General features: G+C 37.9%; 1 protein-coding gene across 3 annotated transcripts in view; it reads left to right on the plus strand.

Annotated features, from left to right (window-relative positions):
* RB1 (RB transcriptional corepressor 1) overlaps positions 1 to 14703 on the plus strand; it is a 182463-nt gene that overhangs the window by 23875 nt on the left and 143885 nt on the right. For all 3 annotated transcript variants that reach the window (XM_060194840.1, XM_060194842.1, XM_060194841.1), the window contains exon 3: positions 14330 to 14445. In XM_060194840.1, coding sequence (XP_060050823.1) covers positions 14330 to 14445 — 116 coding nt within the window. The remainder of the gene's footprint in view (positions 1 to 14329; positions 14446 to 14703) is intronic.

Here is a 14703-nt window from a genome sequence, read left to right on the forward strand (position 1 = left end):
TGGCCCTATAATATAGTTTGAGATCTGGCAGTGTGATGCCTCCAGTTCTGTTCTTTTTTCTCAAGATTGTTTTGGCAATTCTAGGTCTTTTCTGGTTCCAGATAAACATTTGTAGCATTTGTTCTATTCTCCTAAAAAATGTGCTTGGGATCTTGATGGGGATAGCATTAAATTTGTAGATGGCTCTGGGTAATATATTCATTTTGATGATGTTAATTCTTCCAACCCATGAGCATGGAATATCTTTCCACTTCTTTGTGTCTTTTTCAATTTCTTTGAGTAGTGACTCATAATTTTCAGTATACAAGTCTTTCACTTCTTTGGTTAGGTTTATTCCTAGATATTTTATTGTTTTTGTTGCTATAGAAAAAGGAACTGATTTCTGGATTTCAATTTCTTCTAACTTAGTGTTTGCATAGAGGAATGCCACTGACTTTTGAATGTTAATTTTATAGCCTGACACATTACTGTATTGCCTGATGATTTCCAAAAGCTTCTTGCTAGATTCCTTAGGTTTTTCCATGTATACTATCATGTCATCTGCAAATAAGGAGAGTTTGACTTCTTCTCTTCCAATCTGTATGCCTTTAATTCCTTGCTCCTGCCTGATTGCTATGGCAAGAACTTCCAACACTATGTTGAATAGTAATGGTGATAGTGGGCAGCCCTGTCTAGTACCTGATCTGAGGGGAAATGCTTCCAGTTTTTCACCATTGAGTATGATGTTGGCTGTAGGTTTGCTATATATAGACTCCACTATCTTCAGGAATTTTCCATCTATTCCTATTTTTTGTAGTGTTTTGATCATAAAGGGATGTTGTATTTTGTCAAAGGCTTTCTCTGCATCTATTGATATGACCATGTGGTTTTTGGTCTTGCTTTTGTTGATGTGGTGGATCACATTGATTGATTTACGTATATTAAACCAACCTTGCATGCCTGGGATAAACCCCACTTGGTCATGATGAACAATCTTTTTGATATACTGCTGTATCCGGTTGGCTAGAATTTTGTTCAATATTTTCGCATCTATGTTCATCAGAGATATTGGTCTGTAGTTTTCTTTTTTGGCTGTGTCCCTGTCTGCTTTTGGTATCAGGGTGATGTTGGCTTCATAGAAGCTGGCAGGGAGTATTCCAGTGTCTTCAATCTTCTGGAAGACTTTTAAAAGTAGAGGTATTAGTTCTTCTTTGAAAGTTTTGTAGAATTCATTTGTAAAACCATCTGGTCCAGGACTTTTATTTTTGGGGAGATTTTTGATAACTGTTTCAATTTCATTAGCTGTGATGGGCCTGTTCATATTATCCACTTCCTCTTTACTTAGTTTTGGAAGTTGGTAGGTATCTAGGAAATCATTCATTTCTTCCAGGTTCTCTAACTTGGTGGCATATAGTTGTTCATAGAAGCCTCGCATGATATGTTGAATTTCTGCAGTGTCTGTTGTGATATCTCCTCTTTCATTTACTATCCGATTTATTTGGGTCTTCTCCCTTTTTTGTTTTGTGAGTCTGGCTAAAGGTTTGTCGATTTTGTTTACTCTTTCGAAGAACCAACATTTACTTTCATTGATCTTTTGTATGGTTTTCCTATTCTCAATGTTATTTATTTCTGCCCTAACTTTAGTAATTTCTGTCCTCTGGTTGCTTTAGGGTTCCTTTGTTGTTCTTCTTCTAGGTCTTTAAGATGTGCAATCAGGCTGTTTATTTGTGCCTTTTTTTGTTTCCTCATGTGTGCTTGTATAGCTATGAACTTCCCTCTTAGGACTGCTTTAGCTGTGTCCCAAATATTTTGATAGCTTGTGTCTTCATTTTCATTGAACTCTCGAAACATTTTGATTTCTTCTTTGATTTCCTCTTTGACCCAGAAGTTGTTAAGAAGTGTACTGTTGAGCTTCCACATTTTGGCACTGTTACTAATCTTTTGTTGATTGTTAAGTGTTAGTTTAATTCCACTGTGGTCTGAGAAGATGCTTGGGATGATTTCAGTGCTCTTGAATAGGCTGATGTTGTCTTTGTGGCCTAACATATGGTCTATCCTTGAGAATGATCCATGTGGATTTGAGTAAAATGTGTATTCCAGTTTCTTGGGATGAATGACTCTGAAAATGTCCAATAGTTCTAGTTTATCTATCTCTTCATTTAGCTCCCTTATGTCTTTACTGATTTTCTTCCTGGATGATCTGTCAAGTTGAGAGAGTGGGGTGTTGAAGTCCCCTACTATGATTGTGTTACTGTTAATATATTGCTGTAGCTCTTTCAGTAGAAGTTTGATGTATTTAGATGGCTTCTCATTGGGTGCATAGATATTAATAATTGTTAAGTCCTCTTGATTGACTGATCCTCTGAGCATTAAGTAGTGTCCATTCCTATCTTTTTTAATCTTATGTATTTTAAAGTCTATCATGTCAGATATGAGAATAGCTGTTCCTGCCCTTTTTTGTGGGCCATTGGCTTGAATGATAGTTTTCCATCCTTTCACTTTAAGTCTGTGTTTGTCTTGTTGCGTTAGGTGAGTTTCCTGTAGACAACATATTGTTGGGTTGTGTTTTCTGATCCATCTTCCTACTCTGTGTCTTTTAATAGGTGAATTCAGGCCATTCACATTTATTGATATCAAAGATTGAAGATATTTTAACGCCATTCTTGTAGAGTTTTAGAGTGTTTTGATATATGTTCTATTTGTGGTGGTCTGGTTGTTTATAGGAAACCTTTCAGAACTTCTTTCAAGGCAGGCTTGGTGATGGTTGCTTCCTTCAACTGTTGCTTGTCTGAGAAGGTTTTGATGCTTCCATCTAGTCTGAATGACAATCTAGCAGGATATAGTATTCTTGGCTGAAAGCCTTTCTCATTGAGCACTCGATAGATATCTTGCCATTCTCTTCTGGCCTGTAGTGTTTGTATGGAGAAGTCTGCTGCTAATCTTATGGGTTTTCCTTTGTAGGTGACTCTTTGTTTTTCTCTTGCAGCCTTGAGGATCCTTTCTTTATCCTTATTCCTTTCCAATCTAAGTATGACATGTCTTGGTGTCTTTAGGTCTGGGTTAATTCTGTTTGGGACCCTCTGGGCTTCTTGAATCTTTATGTCTTTGGTGTTGTCTAGACTAGAGAAATTTTCAGCTATTATGGCCTGGAGAACGCTTTCTTCCTCCCCTTCTCTTTCTTCCTCTGGTAAGCCAATAATGCGTATATTGTTTCTTTTGAAGTCATCCCATAGGACTCTGTTGTTGTTTTCAGCATCTCTTAATCTCTTTTTGAGATCTCTTACTTCTTTTTTAGTTGTCTCTAATTCATCCTCAATCTTGCTAATTCTGTCTTCAGCCTCATTGATTCTATTCTCTCTGCCCTCTACTGCTTTCTGGAGTTCATCTATTTTGTTGCCCTGCTCTGATACTGTTTTAGCTTGTTCAGCTAGTTGCCTTCTTAGCTCAGCAATTTCAGCTTTCAGCTCTCTAATAACCATGAGATTATTAGAATTTTCTTCCATATTCTCATTTGTTGTTCCTGCAGTTCTGATTACAATTTTTTCAAATTCTTTACTCACTCCTGTTATTATTTCCTTAGCTAATGTTTGGATGTTTAACTCTTTGTTTTGTGCTTCACCCTCTGGAGGACTTTTAGCTGGACTCTTGTCCTGGTTCGAGTCTCCAATATTTTTTCTTGTTGTTTTAACCATTTTATATAAGTTAACAGTTTTTTCAATCCCTGAGTTGGAGTTCAGTGGTGTAAAAGCCTTTTTTTTTCCCCTGTAGGCTATGGTAGCCTGAGGGCTTTTAAACTATCAATAGGCTTCTTGGCTTAATCAATGACTCCTGACCAAGAGATAAAGCAGGGTGTGGCAGAGATAATCCAGTGGTTATGCAAAGAGACTTTCACAGCCCTTCAGCTATGCCACCGAGGTATAGGCCTTCTCCTGAGTTTCCCGGTTAGATCTCTGTGCCCTGGTGTCCCTCCCTGTTGCTGCTCCAGATTCTGAGGGTAGTAGCAATGGAGACTCAGAGTTGTACTTGGTGAGTCTCTGGGGAGTCCTTTCCTCCCTTCAGCTGTCCCCTTGTTGGTGGAGCAGACTGGAGGTGGTGTCTCCACTGACAAACTGTTGAACTGTTAGCAGTCACTTAATCTCTCCTTAGGCCCCTCTCTCCTCTCTATCACCAGCCACGCGTGTTTGTACTCACGGGTGATTTACTGGGTTCCTGTGGTCATTATAGTCCTGTCTTGTTTTCGGTCCGGGTGGTCTCTCTTTGGTATTCCTAGTTGATCCGGGAGAGAAGAGCAGAGCCTCAGGATTTTAAGGCATTTGCATAACCATTATGCTATCTCCCCAGCCCAAAAGGCTAAATTCTAAGGAGAATCCCTAGTACAACAGAGTTTAAGCAAAATACTTGAAGAAAACATCAAAGTAGAGTTTTATTGCAGTTAAGGGACTTGGTAATGTCAAGAAGAACCTCTCCAAGTAACAGAGAAGCAAGAGTTTACATCTTTCAGTAGCTGAGCAATTCCAGAAGAAGAGGTAGTAGCATCATAATATGTAGAGGTTTGGCTACAGTGGGGCACACATTGGGTATTGTCAAGCTTCTTCATAGGCCCCATCTTGAGAAAATGACATCCTTGGGGGTCAAGTGATAGTGCTGTAGGTTAAGTGTACATGGCACAAATCACAAGGACTGTTGTAAGGTTCCTGGTTTGAGCCCCCAGCTCCCAACCTGCAGGTGCATTGCTTCATAAGCAGTTAAGCAGGTCTGCAGGTATCTATCCCCCTCTGTTTTCCTGTTGTCCTATAGATTTCTTTCTGTCCAACAACGACAGCAATAACAACAACTATAATGATAACAATAATTGTGGCCATACTGTGTCCTGGGATTGTAGCTATTTATTTATATGTGTATTTGGGAAATGATGTTGGACAGATGTTGCCTCGGGTATAATTTTATATATCTCAATAAGCAATCTCAATAAATTAATGAAGGTTGAAACTGTCCAGTAACTTTTTGGGTCACTATAAAACAAGGAATCAGAAGAAAGGATGGATGGATAGTGGGAAAACCTCAAATGTGTGAACACTAGATAACCTACTGGATAATTCTTATTGGGTCAGCAAGTAAGTCAAACAGAGATAGTGAGACACCATACCACTAAAGTACTCTTATGTGTTTGGGTGGGGTTGGGGGGAGAGTTAGGTGTAGGGTGGGCTCAAAAGAGTCATGCGTACTGCAAAGCAGGCACCTTGCCAGGTGAACTAGCTTACTGACTCCTGACTTTTTTTTTAATTTCTTTTTTTTCTCTTCTAATTATCTTTATTTATTGGATAGAGACAGCCAGAAATCGAGAGGAAAAGGGGAGATAAGGAGAGAAACAGAGACATCTGTAGCACTGCTTCACCATTCACATTTCACAAAGCTTCACCATTCACCATTCACAAAGCTGCAGTTCGGGACCAGGGTCTGGAACCCGGGTCCACGCCCATTGTAACACAATGCACTTAAGTGGGTGTGCCACCATCTGGCCCCCCTCCTGGTCTTTTCCCCCTAATTTCATTTTGTTTATTCATTACTGATATATAAAATGCAATGGACGTGAGTGTTGTTTAAAGATTTTGTTTTTAAAAATGATTTTTTTTGACAGAAACAGGTTGGGGGCATGGATTGACCTGCCAACCTCCACATCCAGGGAATAAGCAATTACAGAATCCAGACCTTCTGTCTTCTGTACCCCATAAAAATTTTAGTCCATACTCACAGAGGGGTCAATGTTAGGAGAAGATGACCAGAGAGCTCTGAATTCTAATTCCATCAGGTCTAGGAATTGTACCCGTTAACTTACAATCTTTTTTTAAAAAATTTATTTATTGGGGGATTAATGGTTTACAGTCAACAGTAAAGTACAATAGTTTGTACATGTATAACATTTCCCAATTTTCCATATAACAATTCAACCCCCAGTAGGTGGTCTCTTCTGCCATCGTGTTCCAGGATCTAAACCCAACTCCCCACCCCAGAATCTTTTACTTTGGTGCAATATGCTATCTTACAATCTTGTTGTTTATTATTGAATCACTAATAAAAAAAGAAAACTATTACCTTGACATCAGTAAAAGTAGATTTATCTACATTTATTTAAAAAAGGTTTTCTTTTCATTTCATTTTTTTTCTTTTCATTTTTATTTAAAAAAGGTTTCTTTTCATGAAGTTGGTTTTCCTTCACTGATTCTGATGTGTAATTCTTTTTTATGTTTAAGATATGGTTTAAGGGCAACAAAAGGGAATAAATAATATTTAAAAAAAGGTGGCTTGTGAGCAGTTTGCTTAGAATTTTGTGTCTCTTCACAAGAGATTTAAAAAAATTATTTATTCCCTTTTGTTGCCTTTGTTGTTTTATTGTAGTTATTATTGTCATTGGATAGGACAGAGAGAAATGGAGAGAGGAGGGGAAGACAGAAAGGGGGAGAGAAAGACACCTGCAGACCTGCTTCACCACTTGTGAATCGACTCTTCTGAAGGTTGGGAGCTGCGGGCTTGAATCAGGATCCTTACAGCCTTTATGCTTTGCGCCATGTGCACTTAAGCTGCTGCGCTACTGTTCGACTCCCCACAAGAGATTTTGATCTCAAGTTTTCTTAGTGTCTTTATCTGATTTTGGTTTCAGTTATTAATATTGACCTCATAGAGTGAGTTGAGAAATATTATGTCCCCTTCCTTTTTTTTTTAATTTGATACTACTTCTTTAACAATTTGGTAAAATTCAGCATTGAAATCATTCGTGTTAGGACTTAATTTTTTCTAGTTTAATCTGTTTACTTTTCATCGGTCTATTCTGATTGTTTATTTCTTGAGTTCTGCTGATTTGTGATTATCAAGGAATTTGTTCATTTCATCTGTGTTAATGGGATTAATTTATAGAATTCTCATGATTAACCTTTTTATTTCTGTAAGTTTGATATTAAGGTCCTTATTTTACTTTTGATTTTAGCTAATTAAAATTTCTTTCCTATTCAGTCTAACTGATCTTTTCAGAGAACCAGTTTTGGCCTAAATGATTTTTTTCTACTTTTCTATTCTCTTAGAAGAATAATTAAAAATTAAAAATAATTTAAAAGTTGGGTGGGGTAGAAAGCATAATAGTTATGTAAATAGACTCTTGTGCCTCAAGGCTTCCAGGTCTCAGAGCCACCATAATGGAGAGTATTTTCATCCCAGTTGTGACTAATACATTTAAAAGTGTGGATTAAAGAGACTATTTGTATACCAACTTCCAAAACTAAGTAAAGAGGAAGTAGATAACATGAACAGGCCCATCACAGCTAATGAAATTGAAACATTTATCAAAAGTTTTCCCAAAAATAAAAGTCCTGGACCAAATGGTTTTACAAATGAATTCTACAAAACCTTCAAAGAAGAACTAATACGTCTACTTTTAGAATTCTTCCAGAAAATTGAAGACGCTGGAATACTCCCTTTCAGCTTCTAGTGAAACCAACATCACTCTGATACCAAAAGCAGACAGGGACACAACCAAAAAAGAAAACTACAGACCAATATCTCTGATGAACATAGATGTGAAAATATTGAACAAAATTCTAGCCAACCGGATACAGCAATCTATTTAGAAGACTGTTAATCATGACCAAGTGGGGTTTATCCCAGGCATGCAAGGTTGGTTTAATATACGTAAATCAATCAACGTGATTCACCACATCAACAAAAGTAAGACCAAAAACCACATGATCATATCAATAGATGCAGAGAAAGCCTTGGACAAAATACAACATCCCTTTATGATCAAAACGCTCCAAAAAAATGGGAATAGATGGAAAATTCCTGAAGATAGTGGAGTCTATATATAGCAAACCTACAGCCAACATCATACTCAATGGTGAAAAACTGGAAGCATTTCCACTCAGATCAGGTACTAGACAGGGCTGCCCACTATCACCATTACTATTCAACATAGTGTTGGAAGTTCTTGCCATAGCAGTCATGCAGGAGCAAGGAATTAAAGGCATATAGATTGGAAGAGAAGAAGTCAAACTCTCCCTATTTACAGATGACATGATAGTATACATAGAAAAGCCTAAGGAATCCAGCAAGAAGCTTTTGGATATCATCAGGCAATACAGTAAGGTGTCAGGCTACAAAATTAACACTCAAAAGTCAGTGGCATTCCTCTATGCAAACACTAAGAAGAAATTGAAATCTAGAAATCAATTCCTTTTACTATAGCAACAAAAAAACAATAAAATATCTAGGAGTAAACCTAACCAAAGAAGTGAAAGACTTATATACTGAAAATTATGAGTCACTACTCAAGGAAATTGAAAAAGACACAAAGAAGTGGAAAGATATTCCATGCTCATGGGTTGGAAGAATTAGCATCATCAAAATGAATATACTACCTAGAGCTGTCTACAAATTCTATCCCCATCAAGATCCCAACCACATTTCTTAGGAGAATAGAACAAATGCTACAGATGTTTATCTGGAACCAGAAAAGAACTAGAATTGCCAAAACAATTTTGAGAACAAAGAATAGAACCAGAGGCATCACACTCCCAGATCTCAAATTGTATTATAGGGCCATTGTCATCAGAACTGCTTGGTACTGGAACATGAATAGACACACTGACCAGTGGAATAGAATTGAGAGCCCAGAAGTAAGTAAGCCCCCACACCTATGGACATCTAATCTTTGACAAAGGTGTCCAGACTATTAAATGGAGAATGCAGAGTCTCTTCAACAATTGGTGTTGGAACAAATGAGTTGAAACATGCAGAAGAGTGAAACTGAACCAAAATATTTCACCAAAGCAAAAGTAAATTCCAAGTGGATCAAGGACTTGGATGTTAGACCACAAACTATCAGATGCTTAGAGGAAAATATTGGCAGAAGTCTTTTCCGCAAAAATTTTAAAGACATCTTCAATGAAACGAATCCAATTACAAAGAAGACTAAGACAAGTATAAACCTATGGGACTACATCAAATTAAAAGGCTTCTGCACAGCTAAGGAAACCAGTACCCAAACCAAGAGACCCCTCACAGAATGGGAGAAGATCTTTACATGCCATACATCAGACAAGAGGCTAATAACCAGAATATATAAAGAACTTGCAAATCTCAACAACAAGACAACAACCCCATTCAAAAATGGTGGGAGGACATGGACAAAATATTCACCACAGAAGAGATCCAAAAGGCCAGGAAACATGAAAAAATGCTCCAAGTCTTTTATTGTCAGAGAAAATGCAAATAAAGACAACAATGATACAACTTTACTCCTGTGAGAATAGCATACATCAGAAAAGGTAACATCAGCAAATGCTATAGAGGTTGTGGGGTAAAAGGAACCCTCCTACACTGCTGGTGGGAATGTAAATTGGTCCACCCTCTGTGCAGAACAGTCTGGAGAACTCTTAGAAGGCTAGAAATGGACCTACCCTATGACCCTGCGATTCCTCTTCTGGGGATATATCCTAAGGAACCCAACATATCCATCCAAAAAGATCTGTGTACACATATGTTCTTGGCAGCACAATTTGTAATAGCCCAAACCTGGAAGCACCCCAGGTGTCGAACAACAGATGATTGGCTGAGCAAGCTGTGGTATATATATACACACAATGGAATACTATTCAGCTATAAAAAATGGTGACTTCACCGTTTTCAGCCAATCTTGGATGGACCTTGAAAAATTCATGGTAAGTGAAATAAGGCAGAAGCAGAAGGATGAGTATGGGATGATCTCATTCTCAGGCAGAAGTTGAAAAACAAGATCAGAGAGAAAACACAAGTAGAACCTGAACTGGAATTTGGCGTATTGCACCAAAGTAAAAGACTCTGGGGTGGGTGTGTGGTGAGAATACAGATCCAAGAAGGATGACAGAGGACCTAGTGTGGGTTGTATTGTTATATGGAAAACTGAGAAATGTTATGCATGTACAAACTAGTGTATTTACTGTTGAATGTAAAACATCAATTTCCCAATAAAGAAATTTAAAAAAGAGACAATTTCTAACTTGTAAAATTACAATTTAAATTAATATTAAGTATATGTGTAGTATGATATATATATATATATATATATATACATATATATGTATTTTTGATGCCTAATTTCTAATGTTTTCAAGGTGATTTATGTTACCACTTGGTGGAGCTCTTTTGTAAATTGTTCTTTATAAAAAATGTAACTGTTGTCACTTATTAGGGATTATGACGGTGGCTCAGGAGAACTAAATAATACTTTAGGAGGCAGCCTCTTTAAATGTTCAATGTATTTTATAATTTAAATCGTTATAGACATAAAATTTCTGTGTTTTAAAGATTTTTCTCAAGAGGGCAACTAATTTTTCTCTTGTTGTAAATAAATTTATTTCTTTTTATTGACTTAACCTCCCCCCATTTATAAGTGTAGGTAGTTTAGAAAATGTATATAGTATTAATGAAGAGTGAGCTGGTGGACTAGCTCACTTGATAATGCGCTGCTTTGCCACAGTATGACCCAGGTTTAATCCCCACCACCATCAAGTTGAATAAAGATTAGTAAAGGCGGGGGGTGGGGGCTGGGCGGTAGGGCAGTGGGTTCAGTGCACATGGCGCAAAGTGCAAGGACAGGCATAAGGATCCTGGTTCGAGCCCCTAGCTCCCCACCTGCAGGGGGGTCGCTTCGCAAGCAGGGAAGCACATCTGCAGGTGTCTGCAGGTCTTTCCTCCTCTGTCTTCCCTTCCTCTCTCGATTTCTCTTTGTCCTACCCTTCCTCTCTCGATTTCTCTTTGTCCTATCCGACAACAGCTATAGCAACAATAACAACAACCACAACAAGGACGACAACAGAAGCAACTAAATGGGAAAAATAGCTTCCCAATAACCCTGTAGGAAAAAAAAATTAGTGAAGAAAATGAAAACCATTTACAAATGCTACCACCTAGAGAGGATAATTAATATTTCAATATATTTTTGCCTTTCTGTTATAAAAATGTTCATAAAATTAGAGTAAAATATACTTAGAATTTTGTATTCAGGCATTTCCCCATAACATATTTTTCAATATTTTCTTGTATATTTTTGAAAATATTCTTAAGGTTTTATATAATAATTTAGTTAACCATTCTGCTTTATGGTACTTAGGCTTTTACTATTATATCTGTACTATAAATAATTCTCTAAATCTATTACACTAAGTCTTGGCTGTGTTCTCTAATTAAATTTTTAGATATAAAACTGAACTTTTTTAAAGATTTGGTGCATATTAACAAAATGTCTTTCACTTTCAGTATTTTTAAAATGTGCTTGTTGGAAAAATAATCATTTTTTTCTTCTGCCAATTTTCTTTCATATTTTATTATTTCCTATTGGTAATCTTTTTGGCTGAATAGGAAGAATTATTTTTATTCTATTTGAATAACTATATATTTTAAAATTAGAAATTTAAAAATACAAATATAGGGAGTCAGGTGGTAGCACAGCGGGTTAAGCGCACGTGGTGCAAAGCGGAAGGACCAGCATAAGGATCCCAGTTAGTGCCCCCCCCCCCACCTGCAGGGGAGTTACTTCACAGGCGATGAAACAGGTCTGCAGGTGTCTATCTTTCTTTCCCCCTTTCTGTCTTCTCCTCCTCTCTCTATTTCTCTCTGTCCTATCTAACAATGATGACATCAATAACAACAACAATAACTACAACAACAATAAAAACAAAGGCAACAAAAGGAAATAATTAAATATTTAAAGAAAGAAAAAATGCAAATATAAAAATTATTGGCTTACAAAACTGTTTTAGGGGTATAATTCTAAACTTCTTCATGATGTGTCATCCCATACTTACCAACAAAGTACTAATACCTGCTAAAGTCTGTTGGAGCTTCTTCCTTCTTTACAACTCCCTTTTCAGTCCTGCTATGATGGTATTTGTTCTTTTTAAAAAATCTTTTAAAAATCATTTTCTTTATTATTTATTAACTGATTGATGATTGATTTGGATAGAGACAGGGAGAACTTGAAAAGGGAAGGGGGAGATAGGGAGAGAGAAAGAGATACCTGTAGCACGGTTTCACTGCTCATGAAGCTTCACTTCCTGTGGGTAGGGACCAGGTAATGTGCATTTGACAGGGTAACCCACCACCCTGCTCTCTGCCCCCCGTTGAGACCTTAGGTCTAGAGGACTTGTTTTCATTTGACTTTGCCTGTTTTTAAGGTACTATTTTGAGCCCTTTCCATAATTCTTACCTAACATTTCAGGAGAACACATTAGTTACAGATTTGGGGTTGCAATTTGCTGTTAGAATGTGGGACTGCCTAGTTTCATTTCAGATGGCACAGTATCTAACAAAGTTACAGATAATAGATGCAAGCTAGGGCTTAGGGGACTGGGTGCTGGTATACATGTATCCATAAGCAAGAGGGCAATTATTTAACTGGAAGTGAAAGTGTTTAATAGCCCTTCATGATTAGATTTAGACCTAATATGCCTGGGATCCTCGTAGAAAGCCTAAAGATGGTATCATACATTCTCTAGCCAATCAGATTTAGACCAAATAAGCTTGACAATCTAGTAGAAAGGCCCAAACATGGCAGACTCCATAGCCCTAATAGTTGTTTGGATATTATAAATGACAGTGCTTTAACAACTGTGAGAAAGTTTCATCAGATAATGAAAGGACTACAAAAGTTGGATAAGGCTGAGAGACTGGCTAACTTAATAATGGCCTTTTTGGTCAATACCAGACCACCCCATCACGGGGGCCCTAGTTAGTTAGGGAATCCCTGGATTCAAACACAGATTTGATAGGCCTTGACCTATAATAGATCCCTCTCTCCAACACACTGGTTACTTCCAGCAGGAACATCATCATATGCCCTCTTGGGGTCCATTCCAGGAACTTGTCCTTCCCATAAAAAAGCAACCATAGGAACTGCCCCACTTTCTGAAGGGAGGCTAGGTTATATTACCCTGCTACTCAAGGAAGACTGGTCCTGAAATGAATGCAGCCTAGAATTTTCCAAGCTGTGACCATGACCTGCAAGCTCAGACCGACAGGAACTCAGAAGTTACATAAGATCCTGTGCTATATATATGGGCCCTGGGTCAGGTTGATGGGGGAAATGTTAATTTTATTCATAGATTTTCTTCAGGTTTGGGAGCTACTCTCTGCCCTAATTCAGTTTTTTAGCCCTATTTTCAAGTCTGTCATGATCTTCCCAGACAATATTTTTGTCCAACTCCATGTTAGTTATTAAGCTCAAGCAAAAATTATGAAAGTCGTGGGCTCCTAGGACCATACCTAAAATAGGCTTCCTATCTTCTGTCCACCCTAAGATCCCTATTCTCAGCTATTCCTGCTTTTTGGTTCCTGCCCATTAATCATTTTGTCCTGCTTTTTATCTTAACTGCCATTCAGCCTCCAAGCTTTAGATGCCATTATGATTCCATCCTGACTTCCCTGGGCAGACGACTTCACCATTGTATCCTGAAGTCTTACCTCTCCAGATAGAAACAGGCTGGGTATATGGATCAACCTGCCAATACCTACATTCATTGGAGAAGCACTTAGAGAAAGCAGACCTTCCACCTTCTGTAACTACCCCCCCCTCCCAAATTTTGGTCCATTCTCCCAGTGGGGGAGAAATGATTGAAGAAGATAATCAGGGAGCTCTGAACTCCCAACTCCAGCAAGACCCAGAGAGAGGAGAAGAAGAAGAAATAACAACAAAGACATTCGGAAGTAGTAATATATGTAGGTGTGACTTAGGAAGAGAAGGCAGGACCATAGAAAAACATAGGCAAATACATACAATTATAGAAATAGTGGTCAACCCATATCTGCAACCTTGGGAGAACTGCTGTGGCTCCAGTGGAGAGAATAGGGATACAGAACTCAGGTGGTGGGAATAGTGCAGAACTATACTCATTATCTTATAATTTTGTAATTCAATATTAAGTCACTAATAAAATTTTTAAAATTACATTAGAAAATAGGGTCTGAATATTCAGCCAGCAATCAGAGCTAGAGAACAGGATAAAATAAGAGTAATCTGTGTGGAGATATGTGTGTGGGGGGGTACTAGACAGGTGGAGAGGGTTGCTAAGGAAAAGAGAAAACTGACAAAAGTCTTTTGAGTTGGGAAACATTGAAAAAATTGTGGGAGTAAGAAAAGAGATAAGGATCTTAGGGTGTTTCAAAGTGGAGAGAAAATACTTCCTGGGATGTGGTGGGTGGGGAGAAAATTGATAGCTTCAGGTGACTGCATATACTGAATAAGAATACCATATAAATACAATTTAAATACGGTGTACAATAATGTGTGCATGATTTAATGAAATATTTGCACTTTTGTTGTTTCTAGGAAGGCTATGTTCAAAAGAAAAAGGAACTGTGGGGTATCTGTATCTTTATGGCAGCAGTTGACCTAGATGAGATGCCGTTCACTTTTACCGAACTACAGAAAAACATAGAAACCAGGTAAAATTTCTCACATAAATGTAGACCTCTGATATCAAGAACATTACCAAGGGAGTTGGGCAGTAGCACAGCGTGTTAAGCGCAGGTGGTGCAAAGTGCAAGGACCGGCATAAGGATCCCAGTTCAAGCCCCCAGCACCCCACCTGCAGGGGCGTCGCTTCACAAGCGGTGAAGCAGGTCTGCAGGTGTCTATCTTTCTCTCCCCCTCTCTGTCTTCCCCTCCTCTCTCCATTTCTCTCTGTCCTATCTAACAACAAT

Source organism: Erinaceus europaeus, chromosome 7 (assembly GCF_950295315.1).
Source record: "Erinaceus europaeus chromosome 7, mEriEur2.1, whole genome shotgun sequence".
Lineage (NCBI taxonomy): Eukaryota > Metazoa > Chordata > Mammalia > Eulipotyphla > Erinaceidae > Erinaceus > Erinaceus europaeus.